This window comes from Arvicanthis niloticus, chromosome 1, assembly GCF_011762505.2.
Source record: "Arvicanthis niloticus isolate mArvNil1 chromosome 1, mArvNil1.pat.X, whole genome shotgun sequence".
Lineage (NCBI taxonomy): Eukaryota > Metazoa > Chordata > Mammalia > Rodentia > Muridae > Arvicanthis > Arvicanthis niloticus.
This window is the reverse complement of record NC_047658.1, coordinates 61,983,161-62,000,899: the sequence shown is the minus strand read 5'-3', so window position 1 is coordinate 62,000,899 and position 17,739 is coordinate 61,983,161. Positions and strand designations below refer to the sequence as shown.

Here is a 17,739-nt window from a genome sequence, read left to right as displayed (position 1 = left end):
TTTACAGTATAAATCTCATTTCTCACAAAGCAAACACATGTGAGAGTTTTCTGAAGATTAGTTTAAGGCAGAATTTCTAAAACGTTTCATATGATAATCATCTGTGTTCTAGGGGCAGGGGAGTCCTTAAATTCAACAGGACAAAAAAAAACCAAACAAACAAACAAACAAAAAACCAAACAAACCACACTTTCATGGCCTCTATTTTTGCTGGGTTTCCCTGATTCATTGCTGGATCATGAACACTTTCCATGGAGTCCTTTCACAGATCTGGTGTTATACATGCATGTTATAGAAATACCACTTTGAGACAAAATTTTCCCAGTTTCCCTGAATTGAATTTTGGGCTTTAGAAGGCTATTTAAAGCTGAGCCTTTCAGCGAGCATCTTGTGGGATACCTACCATAGGCCATGTTCATTGAACTGTTTTTTTTTTTTTTTTTTTTTTTGCATCTTTTCACTGGAGTTTGTCATGTATGATAATGACACATTGAATAAGTGGGCCTTGAGGAGTGTAACTGGAAAGTAGCAGTATTAATTTTGGTTCTCACTGACTATTATTTTTATTGAGTTGTTTTGTTTTTGTTTTTATTTACTATGTGTTACAGAGCTAAGATTCTATGCCAGAGAATGGTGAATGGTGAATGCTTTTCCAAGGAAGCATGGTGAATCCAGCTTGCCAGTCTTTTTCTAGATAACAGAAGATCCTCATTTACTCAAAGCTCCTTGTCAGAGGAATTCTACAGCATGAAAGAGCCCAACACACTAGGCTTGTTGCTTGGTCGTTGCTTCACAGTGGATCTTTAGGATACGTCGAGAAGTAATCACTTCCATTATATAGAAGAAACTGGAGTACCTTTTAAGCTAGGAGCCAGACTGACCCCAAGCACTAGCTTCCTGCTGTCACCATCAGACGCTTAGCAGTCCTGCTCTCTGCTCTTGAGTGTCCCATTGGTAGCCTGCATATAGAGCTCCTGTTACAGTAGTCAAATGCTTCTTGACAGCTAGTAAGTAACTATTCTGAGCCTTCCTGCATCACTCAGAATCTTGGTTTCCTGGAATCTGATACTTACTGCAGTTGTTATGTGGCAATTGTATGAACTGACTGCATGATTGAACCCAGAAGAGAGGTGGTTTTAGTAGCACACCAGCTAGAGGTGAAGGAAAAGCCAGGGTGGCTGAAGTATGAGTGAGTGTAGAGGAAGAAGTATACATGGGGCTAGTGTAGACTGGTGCACACCACATCAACATTTTAGCATCTGAGGACAAGGGAAGGTCGTAGGAAGGCTTTAGAGAAGGCAAGAGAGGCTATGATACAGTTTTCAAAAGACTGTCCTTTCTAGAGGCTAGAAGGTTGTATGTGATTGGGGGCTTTTGTATGTCCTTGGCAACCAATAGGAATAAAGGACTCTTAGGGCAGAGCTGAACTGCCAGGAGTTAAATGCCTATTGAAATGTCAGAGGTCATATGTTGTAAATTAATTCCTTAAAGTCGTATGTTAACAGTATTTGGAAGTTACAAGGCCATTGGGAGGTAATTAGGATGGGATGGGACACTCATGTTTTAGCATTAGTGGCTGTACAGAAAGAGGCATACATTTTGTATACTTGCACATTTGTGTATCCTTGCACAGATTATATGTTTGCATATTTTGTATGCTTTTTTTGTGTTGTCATATGATATTCTCTTTTCTGTTGTAAAGCAGCAGGAAGGCCCTCAGGAGATAATGGCTTTGGGTTCCTGGATCTTTCAGAACATGCCTGCTTTCACTTTTTTTTTTTCCCCTAGCAAAGCACTGAAACAAACAATAACAGAAGTATTTCCCTTGTGCAAAAAGAATGCCCAAGAAGGTCACTGTGCTGGTTAATGTATTTGCCTGATGAATGCTCTAAAATCTGTCCCAAGAATACTTTAAGAAGATGGTTCAGTGATTGGCATTCTTTCTACAATGAATCTTTAAGAAATAAAATACATAAGAGGGAAATTAGAGAGAAAATATCACCTATACTAGATGTATGGAATTTAATCTAAGGCGATGGTCTTTAAAAATCATTCGTTATCTTAACTACTTCAGAACTGTAGCTGTGATGGGGATCAGGAGTCAATCTCCCCAGTAGAACCTGGCTAGCTGCTGATCTAAGCTGCCAGGCAGTGTTCAGCTGCATTACACATACTAAACACTAGATGGCACCCACCATCCTGTGTCTGAATGGGGAGCAGAAGGAAGGAAATGACATTCCTATGAGTTGAAAGCAGAGGGAGAGAGGTTTACTGGAGAGGTTGGAGGGGGCTAGAAAGAAAGGGCAGGTGGGATAGGGGAGGGCATTGGGGAAGGGGGCAGGGAACAGTGTGCCTTGGTATATATAAATGAGGGTGTCATTATAAAACCCATTGCATTGTATGCTAAATTTTAAAAAATAGCAAAAAAACAAAACAAAAAAACCCAACAAAACAATATAGTAAATGGTTAACTTTGGGAACTAGAAAAATATCTACCCCAGACTTCTCATCTTACTGTCCTCCGAGGTATTTGTTATATAAGGGTTTCATGGCTAAAGAAATTTGGAAAAACTGTTACTTTATCTGAATTCAGGATATCATCCCCAGGGCACACTGGTACACAGATGTTTTGACAAATTCTTCAGTTGAGGACTCTTGGTACTAAGTAACTACGGTAATAACTCACTACAACTATTCCGTGAAACATTTTTTGTGGGGGATACAGACCTAGTCTAAACCCTGTCTGAAAGAAGGAATAATTCAAGCCATATCAATTCTACCTTAGTCATGGTTATCTGATATTTTAAAAACATCATAAATATCTATATCACTCACTCCTATGCCAAAGCTCAGGAAATGTTATAGACAGAGGTAGAAAGATTCAAAGAGCCAGAAGTTGAGAGGACTGATGGGAAATAGTGTCATCTCGTAGGAACTTGTCTGGCACACTCAGGAATTCACTGCAGCTGGAGTGGCTCATAAAACCTGCACAATATCAAGGCAGTCATGGCTGCTAGGGAAGAGTCATTTTTCTGTACTCTTTTTTTCTGATGGGTTTCTGATAAGATGTTGATGATCCAGTGGATGGTCTTACACCATGAATATAATTGGATTATTATTTTTTTTTTTAAAGAAAGAAAAAAGGAAGACAAGAAGTTGAGAGTGACTGAACTTGGCCTAGGAGTAGTAGGAGAAGTGGAGGGGTGGATTTGGTGAAAATATATTGTATATATGTAGCAGTTGCCAATAGCTACTCAATAAAAATCACAGTACTTAACTTGATGTTAGATGCTTCCTACTGAAAGTTAAATAAACTCAAGCAAACTAAAAAGAAACAAAAAGTTCTGTCTTCCTTTCTAATGGGAAATAATTTCCAGATAATATTTTCTGCCATTGAATGCTTTTTCAAACATTGTGCATGATAAAGAGTATAACATCAGAGCTCCAGAGACTGTTGTGTCCCATGAATTGTAATTTTCAAGACTATAACTCTGGTTGATTACCTTACTTGATTTGTGGTCCTAATATTAATATTAAACAGATAGATCTATTTTTAAAAGCAGAAATACTTTTGAGTTATCTTCCTTTGAATCATCTACTATTCTTAGCTTCTGTATTTTCTTATATTGTATAGAAAAACAAAACAAAACCTATGGCTCCTCAGGTCTCCTACTTTGGTAGAAGTAGATAAATTGATATCACCTTTGTTTTATCATTCTTAAACTGAGGACGATAATGTATGGTATGGTCATAAGATTATATCAGCTATAAATATGGCCTAAGTAAAAAGTACTCCATGTATTCTTATTTTAGTTTCTAACCACAGCATACTGTTAGAGCAGTGAGCATCAATATAACGACTCTATTCAGTTGGCAGAATCTTGAAGACTGCTGTATATAGAGAAGACTTCTACTTGGGGTCAAGAGAAGTTAAGAATTCAGCTATACAGTCAGTAGTAATGGGGCTGAGGAACTCATTTATCCTTTTAGATTCTCCTTTCCAGTCTGAAAAGTGGGAGGGGCAAGAACTTACCAAGACTGTTGGCATCGCCTAAAGGATGGACACAGCTTAGATCATGTGAAAGTGTTTCTGTCTCAAAATGTGCTGTGACCACGTGAGTCTTGACTGAGGACAGGTGGCAGGGTACCCACCCAGAGCACAAGTTTCCTTTGGGATGATGGAGGATTTCAGAATTGGACTCCTAGGGTATAATGACCTCCTTTGAGCAAATGCTATGAAGCAGTCACTGTGCCAGATGTTGAGAATAAAAACTCCTTTAAGAGATGAAACTTTGTCCTTCAGCAATCAGGCAATAAATAAATAAATAAAGTCATGTAAACCAGTATAGGCAATAAGCCTGAATAACTGCATGGCATATATTGTATGCCATTTAAGAGACAAAGACATAGTCCAGGCCTTGGATGGCAGAAATAGGTCCTGGTGTAAGACCTTACATCACATCTCAGACTCAGTGTCCAGTGAGCTTCAAGTTCTTAGATGGCAGAGATATGAAGATGTAGGAAAGCCGTGGTCACACACGAGATATGGCCAGGCCATCCATGAAGACTTCTGGGTACTGTCTGTATTTAGGTCAACTGTTGTGAACTATTTAGGGAAACTATTTGTGTATGTGTGTGTGTGCGCGTGCGCATGTGAGTGAGAGGAGTATAAAGTATGGTGAGAGAAAGAGGTAGCAATAGAAATGGCAGGGGGATATTTGCTCATTTGTTTAAGAAATTGAACCAATGGCTAACAAATTAAGGTGGAAAATTCTTGGAAAATTCTATTTGTAAATAGTAGCCATAAAATGAGAACATTTTTTTCTCAATACACAATGAAAACAAAAACTATGTGCTTTATTGAGTTATGAACCATAATCCTCTATAAGAACTAGCATCCACATATAACTTCCTATTATTTACATGATTATTAAAACTCTAATATGATTATAACCATTTGCAATGGATTTAACCATCCGTCTCACCAGGGAGGGAGCTTTATATAGGAAACAGTTAATAAGAACATAAACACACAGAAGAAAGTAAAAGAAAGCAAGATAAAAGGAAAAGTAGAAGGAAGAAAGAAAGGACAGGGCAGGGAAGAAACCACTTATATTTTATAAATAGAAAATTAATTGTATATACTAACTTCGTAGTAAATTTTGGCAGATTACTCAATCTTGGGGAGCCTGATTCTTTCATATAAATATGGGGAGATACCTTTTGAAGTGCAAATTAATTTTATAGTTATAAAAGATGAAGAAGCTCTCGAAGTCTATGTTACAGCATAGTACCTATAGTCGTTAATATTGTATATATTGTATATTTAATTATTTTTGTAGTGTGTGTGTGTGTGTGTGCGTGTGCGTGTGTGTGTGTGTGTGTGTGTGTGTGTGTGTGTGTGTGAAGATCAGAGGTTGACACTGGCTGTTTTCCCCTGTCATTCTCCCTAAATACCTTCCTCTTTCCACCTTCTGAGCACTGGGATTACAGGTATGCACCACACTATGCCCTGCTTTTCAAATGAGTGCTGGGGAGCTGGATTCAGGTCCTAGTGCTCACAAGCAAGCATCTTACAGATTGAGCCATTTCTCCAGCCCTATTTAAAAAATTTTAATAGGCTTGATGTGATTTAAGTCTGTTATAAGTGATAACACACAAATGAAGTACTATAGAGATGGTGGATAGATTTATGATGATACATTATGGTAAGAGATTCATAGAAATGCATCCACTTCTAAATACATTCAGTTGTATATACTAAGTAGCTACAGGGTTTTGTTTATCAGATACCCTTGTAAAGTGACCTTAGACTTCACTTTAATAATCTTATTAGCAAATAATATATATGCTTAAAAAGTTGTTACCAGTAATTTTTTTAAGTTTTAATTTACTTTGTTTCTGGTAATTCTTGAACTTAGGCAAATTCTGCCCCCTGCCACATGTCACCCTTGCCACACCATGTGGCATTCTCTTATTTTTCCCTTATATATATATTCACCAAAGTATTATAAAACCAAAGTTTTAGAATTGTGGTCACAAGTTCTGGGGAGATTGTAGTTCAATAAGCAAGCAGTATACCACTTAAATAAAGCTTGCTTCTCAGTGTTCTGTTGCATGCAGATACACATCACAATCTAAAAGATGCTAGAGCCTCCAACTTTAACCAGGAGAAGTAAAGTGACAAGCATCATGTACCTACACACCATCTAAACCACAATGCTCCCAAGGCTGTGAAACATCTCCCTTTGTAATGAAAATGATTTCTTCATGAATGATGCTCAGTGTAGACGGAAAGGACATTAAAGAGACACTCACCGATAAGATCTGGTCTCCTCTCTGGAGCTCCCCACTCAGGTCTGCTGGTCCACCGGCCAGAATGAAGGATACAAAAATACCTTCTCCATCTTCCCCGCCCACGATGTTGAAGCCCAGGCCAGTGGAGCCTTTGTGAAGGACTACTTTGCGAGGCTCCCTGTAGAAACAAAGAGAGAACATAGCTCACAGGGTGACCCCTCTCAGATTTTCAGATTCTGCTTTTCTTTTCACTTTGTTGTATTATGTGATACCACCCACACGTTCACAACCTACTACAATCACAGTGGCTTGCCATAGTAAAATGCATTTGCAGATTATGAAAGGTCTCATGAGGGCAGTTTATCTGAATTCTTACCACAACTATCAATGTCTCATGTAACACCATTCCTGAAACACCAGTTTTTCTCTCTTAAAAAAAAAAAAAAAAGTTGGGACTGGAGAGATGGCTCAGCAGTTAGGAGCACTGACTGCTCTTCCAGAGGTCCTGAGTTCAATTCCCAGCAACTACATGGTGGATCACAATCATGGGATTCAATGCCCTCTTCTGGTGTGTCTGAAAATAGCGACAATATACTCATATACATGAAACAAATAATTCTATTTTTAAAAAAAAGTCTGTAATAGTATTGATCATAAAGTATTAAACAGAATAGAAAGACTAAGAAATAAAGGAGAGATTTTGTTAGGAGAGGAATCAGATTGAACCTTACAGGAGGTGGAATGCCCTGAAATCTCCAAGTCACCAGGAATATTTAAATGAAGAAGATTAACAAGTGGTCACACATACTGTTGAGCTGCAGATGTGATGGGAGGCAGGAAAATCAGTTAAGATATCCTTCAAGAAACCCCAGTATGAAACAGTGACAGCTGGAGAAAGGTTGATAACAGTAAGGATGATGAAGAAGGACAGAGGAGAGGAGACTATGGAGAAGGGGTGAGTCACTGGAGAGGGTGAGAGAGCTACTGAGTAACTAGCAAAAGAGAAGGTGGGCCTGAGACAATGAGGGTGATTAGACATTGCCAGTTCCAGCTAATGCCCATACGTCCCCATGCAGGTTTCTGAAGCAAATACAAAGAATGTGAATTGAAGTTCCCAACCAAACCAAAACTCAAAACCAACCAACCAATTAACCAAACAAACCACACCCTTGTTACATATTCTGGAAGGTTGATTCATTTTGCTTTCTTCTCTCTCTCTTTCCCTCCCTGTCTCCTTTGCTCCCTCCCTCCCTACCCCCCCCTCTCTGTGTGTGTGTGTTAGTGTTCATGTGTGCTCCAGTGACAAGCATTTGTGTAGAGGCTAGAGGTTGTCAACCTCAGGTGACATTGCTAAGGCACTGTCTGCTTACCTCTTCAGGCAGTATTTCTCACTGACTTTGAACTCACTGCGAAGGTTAGGCTGACTGGCTGGAAACCCCCAGGGATCCAGCTGTCTCTGCCTTCAGTGCTGAGATTACTAGCATGTGCCATCATGCCTGAAGTGTTTGTGGGCCCTGCAGTTTGAACTCAGGTCAAATGCTTGCTAATTTGGCAAACAAGTTCTCAACTAAGTGACATTTCTCCTGCCCCTAATTCAATTTTCTTATTAATAATAATTATTACTTTATCATGGTGTGTGTGTGTGTGTGTGTGTGTAGGCCAGAGGCCAGCTTTGGGAAGTCAGTTCTTTCATTTTACTATGGCTTCTAAGGATCGGCCTAACATCATCAGGTCAGGGCAAGCTAGGTTCACCTTTATCAGCTGAACCATCTCAAAAGCTTTTCATTGAGTTTTCCTTAACAATAATTTTTAACAATGTGTTCTGTCAGCCTATGTTAGACTAAGGAGCCTTTCTATAATCTACCTTTGTCTTCTATACATCTCAGTTCCAATAACTAAAGCTCCTTTATTTTCCTCTCAATGATATATGGATAGTAAGGAACCATCCAATACTTCTTTATGCTAATGATGTGAAGAGTTTATTTGCAATCACAAGTCCATGCTTAAAATGATATATCTATGTTAAACCTCATTAGAAGAGTGTAAAATGCACAGGCTAGCTTGCACTATGAGTAGATATGGTATCCCTACTTATAGTGGTACAATGTTAGAGGCAAATTGACATACATACTATACTCTACAACTATATACTATAAACACTGGATAAGCACTAACCGTAACTTGGACTTTTCTAGGTGGGTGTGCCCTCAGAACGTTTGCAAACTACATGAAAATTCTTGCCCTAGTGGACTTATATTGTGTTAATAAACCACTACCCAGTAACTGAATTTACCCCCTACTATGTTAGAAATCCATATTTGGAGGGAAAGAGAAAGGAGAGTAATATGGACTGATGTGTGGTAGGCCTAGGTTGCACACACTGAGGAGGAGATGCCTGAGGACACTGGTCATGTAGGAACTCAGGAACAAAAATACTGTACCTGGAGGAGGGGCTAATAACCGCACCTTAGTGTGTGAGAGTTCTGATGTCACAGAAGAACCAGTATGTCACTGTGACTGACATCCACTTTGTATTGGCAAATGCCAACTGTCTTTTCTCATTTGAGGGTCCTGGTGTTTTGTAGGACATGGCATTTTGGATATTAAGTTGTAAGGTCCTGTAGATTTTTTTTCAGCAGGGAGTTGATCTGTTTAGCATGTGTACATTCATGTTGACTGGGTATTCATCATGACATGTCTCCTCAGTAGAACATTTCCACTCATAGCAACTGTGAAAGTCTGGGAGCTCAGTTCCCTACCAGGGAGGGGAGAAGTAAAGAGATTCACTTATTCCACCTCACTGCCAATGGCTGGGGCAGAAGCTCTCATATGGGTGCTGCTGTTACTACCAGACAGGCAAGGGGTTCTAAATGCCTAAGTTATTTATTTATTTATTTTTTTGTTTCTGTGATAAAATATCATGACACAATACAGGTAAGGAAGGGTGGGGGTAATTTCAGCTTACAGCTCCAGAGGGATAGAGTCCATAATGACAGAGAAGGCATGGTAGCAGGAAATAGGACACCCACTCTTGTATCCATACACAGGAAGCACAGAGACAGAACAGGAAGCAGACAGAGTGAGGTTATAAAGCTCAAATTCCACCTATATTGACATATTCCGAAAGCAAGGCTCTATTTTTTAAAAAAAGGATTCTTTATGAGTTTCCCATCATGCATCCCAGTCCTGCTCATCTCCCCATCCCTTTGTTGCCCTTGCAATGTCCCTCGCAAAACAAAAAATTACAGAAGACGTCTTGTCGTGGAAGCTATAGCATGTCCTACAGTGTGTCCCACAGTATATCCCTCTGTCTGCACATCTTTATTGTAAATGTTCACTGCAATAAGTCGTTGGTCTTGTTTGAGGTCTCTGGCTTCTGCTATATTATTAATACTGATTATTTCTCTTGCTTATTCTGTGTTGCCCTGTGTCATGGAGATCCTGCAGCTTTAGATCTGCAGGATGGGCCCTTTCATACACTCTAGCAGTTTATAGATGAGATAGATTTTGGGGTGGGCCAACTCAATGCCCTAGATCTGGGTTTGGGTGGTAGCTGATTTGGTCAGCCCACCAGCTCTCTGTTACCTGCACCACCAGGGATAGCTTTCTAGAACTGCTCCTGCTAGCTCACCCACTGCCATCACCAGCTCTCACACCCTTGGGGCCTCACTCTCATACCCTTAGGGCTGGCTCACCTGTGTCCCCATCACCAGAGCCAGCTTCACTATGTTGCTCAGGTGAGGTATAGGACCTGATCTTCTGAATGCTGCAGCCAGTGAAGGGTAAGGACAGTTCTCCTGCTCTCACGACCCATGGGCTAGCTCTGCTGACTGTCACAGGGGACTAGGGGTAAGGGAGCGTATGACATCATCCCAATGCCCATGCCACTTCACTGCAGACAGTGGTGGGGCGAGCTCTCTCATGCTCATGACCTCAAGGCCAGCTCACCCTCACACTGCCATCAGGCCTAGCTCTACTGTACTGCCCAGGAGAGGTGCAGGGTCTGCCCTTCCAAGTCCTTTTGCTGGCAAAGGCTCTACTTCTTAAACATTCCATAACCTCTTCAAACAGGACCATCAACTAGGGAGAACGTGGTTAACTACATGAGCCTATGGGGGAAATTTCTCATTTGAATCACACAGAAGTAGTACAACCTTCCTCTTCATCTTTCTGCCTCAGGTCAGGGTGGAGATTCAGTTTTCATTCTATCTACTGACTTTTAGTTCAGAGGAGGAAGTAAGAGAGCTTGCTTATAATTGATTTTCCTCATTGCTTGGTAGAAGTGTAGATAAGTTTACTTCTTTGGGAAGACTCATGATAGCACAGGGGTGAGAGGCTTCATTCCTTTCATGTTTGCTAAGGTAGGGCCAGGGCAACGTTATCAAATCTGTGACAGCATGTATACTACCTGTACACATTTAAGCCAGGCAAAACCCCAGCAGTGAGAAGGGAAAGTGGGTACAAAGTTTACCCCTAATTAAGGAGAAGCTATTCCCAATGGGTAGCTTCTGGGAAAGGGGAAATTAGTTTTTTCAATGGAGTGACACTGGATTTATCTACCACACTTCAGGGCAGGCCTTGAGGTTGGGAGTAATTGGTGAACACAAAATTAATGTTTTTGTGTATGTATACAGAGTTGCTGTTATGATTTGGTGATTTTTGTCCTTTTAGTTTTAGCTTTTTTGCTTCATTTTTTAAAAAAAATGTATTTATTTTAATATATGTGAGTACACTGTAGCTGTCTTCAGACACATCAGAAGAGGGTATCGGCTCCCATTACAGATGGTTGTGAACCACCATGTTCACATGGGAATTGAACTCAGGATCTCTGGAAGTGCATTCAGTGCTCTTAACCATTGAGCCATCTCTAGTTAACATGCTCAATTAAAATTAAACATCTCATCCTAGCATAGGGTTTCCCTCTTTACCTTTATAAACCATAGTTTTCCTATGGTCAACAGTTGTCTCTTCTGTATTCAAGGCAGTTCTTTGTTCTTTGGGAAAAATACTCACTTATTCCTCTCCCTTGTTTCCTTCCCCTTCTCTGCCCTTTGTTCCTCTGGGGCAAATAAGTCTCCTTTGTGCTGAGAACTTGGTCTTGGGGTATCCTGATACTGGTCTCTTACATGTGTCATCTATTCCTTGGACACACTGTGCTTTACATATCTAACAGGAGTGCAACATTTCAGGGTGGTCGCTAGCTAACACATCTTTCACTAGAATGTCTACTGGAGCCCAGGCATAAGCACTTCCCCAGTGCAGCAAGAATCTTGACATCAAAAGGAATACAGAAAATGGTTATTGAAAGAATGGACACACTTCCACAGTGATTTAGGCCTTCACTTCAGATTATAATTATTTATGCAAATGTCTTTCCTCCTTCCTAGGGTTGTAATCAGGGATTGAAAAAAATGCATACACAGCAGGGATGGTAAAGAGACTTTAAGAAAGTGAAATGGGCTGAAGAGGGATTATGACACATTTCATCTAAAAAGGCCGCAAGTAGCTAACTCTAGATGATGACTTCCAGGAGGAATTGTCTCATTTGAACACTGCCTCAGTCTCCAGGTTCTTTTAAAGATAAGCCAAGAATCTAGATTTTATGTAAAATTTCTAGCATTTCAAATCATCCAAGATTAAAAAACAAAAGCACCACTCAGTTCCAAGTCTATCCTTCTTTCTTATGGCTTCAACTAGGGGATGCCAGTGTGACTATGACGTGATGGGAGTTTGATGACACATCAGATACCTGTTTGATATAGATGGGATTTGACATCTGGTAATTCTCCGTCCTTTTAAGTTGACTTTGGAGTCTATCTTCAGTGCCAAATATACACTGCCTTCAAGTTCTCTTACTCAAGAATAATTCTTGAGTACACCTTTGCTCTATTTCCCCTTATTCTCTTTTGTTCCATCTATAGTACAATTGCTGAAACCTCATCATCTTTGTGATGACCCAGTCTCTTGTCTCCATGTTTAGTGTCAAGGAATGACTGTGGATCTGATAGTCTAATGTCTTGAATTTCTGTGAAGCATATATTGTGTGAGCCACATGGCTTCCAGTCTGGACATATGTCCTGGGGAGTAATGGTAGGTTCACCTAGAATGCTCAAAAAATACTTGATAAGTAAGTAAACCAACACACAAATAGTCGGCTTTTACTATACAGCTGATTTATACTATATACTAGTTTTTCAAACTAGTGACTGCCACTCCCCATTTATACCTTCTGAGCACTGGGAGATTTTCTCTAGAGAACAAAACCAGGATGAATCTTAGTAATATCTGTGCTTCAGTTTGTACATTTTCAGCCACAGCATGGACCTCTGCAGCAAATCTTTCTAGAAAGACTGACAATCTTTAGTATGTGTGACCATGCTCGGCTTTGAACAAAACATCTCTGAGCAACAGCTGTGTAGAAAAGCTAGTGGAGAGGAAGGCAAACAGAATCCAACTGACTCCTCTTAATCCTAGCATTTCAAATACTTTCTTAATGAAAATAGGGTCTTTTGACTTCTCAGTCCTAATTGCATTTCAAGTATCTATGTGACTATGCCACTACTGGGAAATCATTTCAAAAAGAAGAGAGAGATGATGGAGACAGAGTTCCACTCTAAGGCATTCTGACATTATAAACTTTCTTCTTTACATCTCTACAGTAGAAGTTTCTGAGATAGTAGAAATTGACTATGACTGTCCTATCCAATGTTGTAGTAAAGTGTTACTTTGCACTAGAAGCATGTCTGGTATGACCAAGAAACTTTAATTTCCTTTTAGTTATTAAGTCATTTATATTATATAATGTCATGTATCTAGTTGCTGCTCAATTGACAATACAGCCCTAGAGTCTTATTTTCTTTTTCTTGTCAAAGGAACTTTATGTTTTCAATTCTAGTTTTATGTCTCTGTTCTTTCTTAGTCTCCTTAAAAGATTTTTTATTTGGTAAATTCCTATTGCCGAAGATACCAGGTACTTTGGAAATAAGACTTGGAGGACACAACCTAGAGCTTACTTGAAAGCCTCCATCTTGAAGATGAACTTTCATAGCACTGAAAGGTGCTATACAAGCTTAAGAGAGAGAGAGAGAGAGAGAGAGAGAGAGAGAGAGAGAGAGAGAGAGAGAAAGAGAGAGAGAGAGAGAGACGACAAGCAACCAAAAGTCCTACTCCAGCTGTAATGAAACACAAGGACTAGATAGCATTATAGCCTTAAGGGTGCAGTACTGGTACTCATATTTTGGTAGTAACCAACAGCTCTCTGATTGGAATTAAGGCCTGCTACATAGGAGGGACATCATACCCACTACTGGAAACTTAGCCAGCTGCTTGGGGCTAGTGAAGTCATTGATCTTTGAAGAGATTTTTGACTACCACTTTTCAGCCCACATAATTCCTAACTGCATTCTAAATATATATCTTTATACCAGCAGATAAATGTAGCTCTCACCACTCATCAAATAACCTTTTTGGAATAGACAGAAACCACGACAGAAAAGTACAAATGGTCATAGTGCAGAGAACACATGATCATAGGATTTCCAGCCCCAGGTGGTGAATATACAACACAACTCCCGCAGTACTGCAGACGAGGGAATAGAAAGATTTTAAAATCCCGAGAACCAGGGAGTCTGTTGTGAGATTGTGTCTCTGAGAAATTACAGGTAGGCTTCACCATTGATACTTAACAATATGGATGCCTAAACAAGACCTGAAGAAGTGTAATACCAACAAGCAGGCTACTATGAAAGGAAGACATTTCTTAGGGCCCCACCCATCAATAAAGAATTATAGGCAACAAAGGAATGCTGATAGAAGGACACATACTCTTTCCCCAGGGATGAGCATCTCAATTAGTCGTCCAATACTAAGTGGTTAGCCCTAAAATCATGTACATAAAAGTCACACTAAACAGACTGAACAGATTATATATATATACTATGGGTATGTAACAATAGCAAAGAAATATCAGCCATGATTTCAAGTACGAGTAAGCTGGGGGTTAGTTCATAGGAAGGACTGGAGGGAGGAAAAGGAAGATGAAAATGCTGTAATTATATTTTAATAAAAAGGTAAAATGAAGGTTAAAGAGATTCTTATTTGCTTTTCACAAATGACATTACCAAAATGTATGTCCGTGGCCACCTCCTCCGTATTTCTTCCCTTGGAAGCACTTTTTTTCTTATTTATACCCCAGTTTAAATGCTACTGTCACAACTCCATCCAAAACAGCCCAAGCTTCGTATTTTCTGTCATCCTCCCATGTGCCTCGCTCCCTATGCTCATCTTATGGCGAAGTATCTTTGTCGATGCTCATTACTTTGCCTGCTCCCCATCTTTGGCTGAGATGCACTTTATATGAGCACAGCAGCTCTCTTGTGCCCGACACGTATTGTGGACTTCATCTTTGTTGAATGAACCAATAAATGTGTGGCCTTATCTCTTTCCATTACTGATGATTTGCTAATCCCTCTCACTCACTCAGACCAGCATCTTCTGCTTCAGATTTCCATGTGACTGCTCTAGAATGAAATTACTGTCTTCCACAGAAACCGGCTTTCCCCTTATCTTGGTTAATGATGTCTGCCCAATCTCACAAATCAGAAACTGCTGCATTTTGCCTCCCTCTTTCACCCAGTACTTCTAATATCCAATGAATGTAATCTGTTTTCCTACTGAAATGCCTTCTGACCCATTCTTGTATTGTTTTATTCAGTGCCATATCATGCACACTTGTGTCTCTGTAAGGAGTATCTTGCAAGGTTTTTCATACCCAGCTTTTACCCTTGCACCCTTCGCTCTGTGTTGCTTCCAAAGAAACCTTTTTAGAAGATGAAAATAAATCTGGGTGTGGTGGTTCATGTTTATAATCCCAGTACTCCAGAAAGTGGAGACAAGGTAATCAATGCTCAAGGTGAGTCTCATTTTCACAGCAAATTTGAGGTCAACCCATGCTAAATGAGGCCTTTCTCAGAAAAACAAAAACAACCAACTAGTCCAAACAAACAAGAAAACCCGAAAATACTAACCCTGGACCAGTGGTTCTCAACCTGTGGCCCACATCGCCTTTGGGGTTGAAGACAACCAGAAAACACAGATATTTACATTATATTTCATAACAGTAGCAAAATTACAGTTATGAAGTAGCAATAGAAACAATTTTATGGTTAGGGGTCACCATAATACAAGGAACTGTATTAAGTGGTTAACTGTATTAAGTAGCTTTCAATTAGGAAGATTGAAAACCACTACTGGTGGTGGTGGTGGTGGTGGTGATAAATTCCTATGAGATATTGTCTTAGTCTTTCCCTCCTGCCTGTCACTTACCCAGCCATTGTGAACCAGAACTTTGCTCTCTACCTGTAAGTGTCTGAGCTTTGTAGATTTCTCATAGCATGGATCTTGTGTCATTTATCTCTATGTGGTTGGATTTTTCAAACATAAACGAACATAGTTCCAAATAGACAGGATGAATAGGTATAAAAGTTTTTGTTAATTGAAAGTAAGACAACCCCTATGTGTTCCCTTTTTTCTCTTTTAGTAGTTTCAAGATAAATCAGCTGTTGGTGTTGTGCTTGATGATAGAAATATAATTATAAATGCAATTTAACTCCTGATGTCATGGGCTCTAACTTTGAGGGGGATAGATGGTACATAGAAATAACAAATTGTGTTATAATTTCACCCATTATTTCATAACATTTTGCATACATTTTCTAACATATAAGAGAGCACCAGTTAACCACAGACTGCAAGTGGAAGGATGTTTTATGAATAGGGAAAGGCAGCTCCAAGAGAATAAACAGGGTTTGAGAAAAGTGAGAGAAGTGAGACGGGAGCTACACAGCTGCAAGTGAAGAAACACTTAAGATTGCCAGCACTCCATCACAATCTAAGAAGAGGCAGGAAAAGATTCATACAACAGTTTTAGAGGAGCTACGGTTTTCTGACACTATGGTCTTAGACTGTAGCACTTGAAAACACAAGACAACCACTCTCTATTGTTTTAAGCCACCTACTTAGAAATAGTTTGTCACAGCAGCTTTAGGAACCCAATCCATTGACTTAGTGTTATCCAAACCAAAGAACAGGATTGGAAAGGAGAGGAGGGATGGTGTCATTATGTTTGATCCAATTCTAGGACCTGTCAATTTAGAATGCTGTTCTGGAGTAAAAAGCAATTAATTTTACCTTTATTTTTGTAACTACTAAATTGAAATATTAGTGCTATTTGGTAGCTACTACCAGGTGCCTGGACAATGTCCTTAGTATTCAAATGGGAAAGCGCCCCATAAACTCTGCTAATTGAATTTCAGAAGTTCCGACATACTTAAGGTGTCTAAAGAAGAATTATTACAGAAAAATTACAGTGCACTAACATGAATATATTCACTATTAGCTACAATGAAATGGATGCAATTCACCTTCAGTGGCAAAATATAAAGATATACAAATATTTTACTAACCTTTAACCTTTGTTGGATCTTTAAAACCTGTGCTTAAAGCATCATTCAACTGTCTTCTCTGGGGATATTTACTTACTGTCTTGTGCAAATGTCTTTATTCTTTTTCTTGTTGCAAGTTCTAATTTTTAATAATTCTATGGAAATCTGTATATAGTGATTAGTTAACTCATGAATTTTCTAGTTCTTCCCCTTTCCTCATTAAGCAAAGTAGTTCCAGGTTATTGGTTCACATTAAGACTTTTCCAATAGGGGAAACTTTATTTCTCTCATTGACCCACTTTTGCCCAAATCTCTACCTTTTGTACTAAAGCTGCCTCAAGCCCTTCTGGGTGTGCCATTCTAAAAATCTTGGATCAATTTTCTGCCTTAATATGGTGGCATTTTAGGATCAACTTTCGATACTGGCATAAACACAGTACTTTTCTCTAACAAATATTCAGAGCCTCATGGTTCTGATACATAGAACTAGTCTAAATGTTGATTTTATTAAAAGTCCTTGACTTTCTTTAAATTACTGTCTTTCTCTCAGACGCCTGACTCTCCCTCCTTTGACCTTTTCCAGTGCTATTTTCTCATCTGTGATTGTGATTATAATTGTAATTCTCTTTGTATTTATTTGCATTGTAGTTGTAGTCCTTTTTGTCTACTTGGAGTGAATCCCTGTGCCCTTAACTGGTATATGAGCATTCACTGTCCTTTGTGCTCATTAACATTAGCTTCCCTGGAATTCCACTGCATCAGTCTCATATAGTGACTATTCTAGTTACTAATCTTTCTTAATTCACTGAATAAATATCAGTCGAGAGAATACTATAGTTCAGGAGTGCTTCATAATGCTTAAAGCAGACAGTTTTTGCTTCCCAGGAGTTTATAATAAAGAGGTATGTGTATCAGAGTGCTAAAGTTGTAACCATGACAACAATAATCATTTATTTGTAGACTTGAATTTTCTTTTGACTGTTTGATTACTTAGTGTTTT

General features: G+C 39.3%; 1 protein-coding gene across 24 annotated transcripts in view; it reads right to left on the bottom strand.

Moving 5' to 3' along the window:
* Positions 1 to 17,739, bottom strand: part of Dlg2 (discs large MAGUK scaffold protein 2) — a 1,841,012-nt gene that overhangs the window by 312,741 nt on the left and 1,510,532 nt on the right. For all 24 annotated transcript variants that reach the window (XM_076937777.1, XM_076937790.1, XM_076937770.1 and 21 more), the window contains one exon: positions 6,319 to 6,475. In XM_076937777.1, the coding sequence (XP_076793892.1) occupies positions 6,319 to 6,475 (157 nt within the window). The remainder of the gene's footprint in view (positions 1 to 6,318; positions 6,476 to 17,739) is intronic.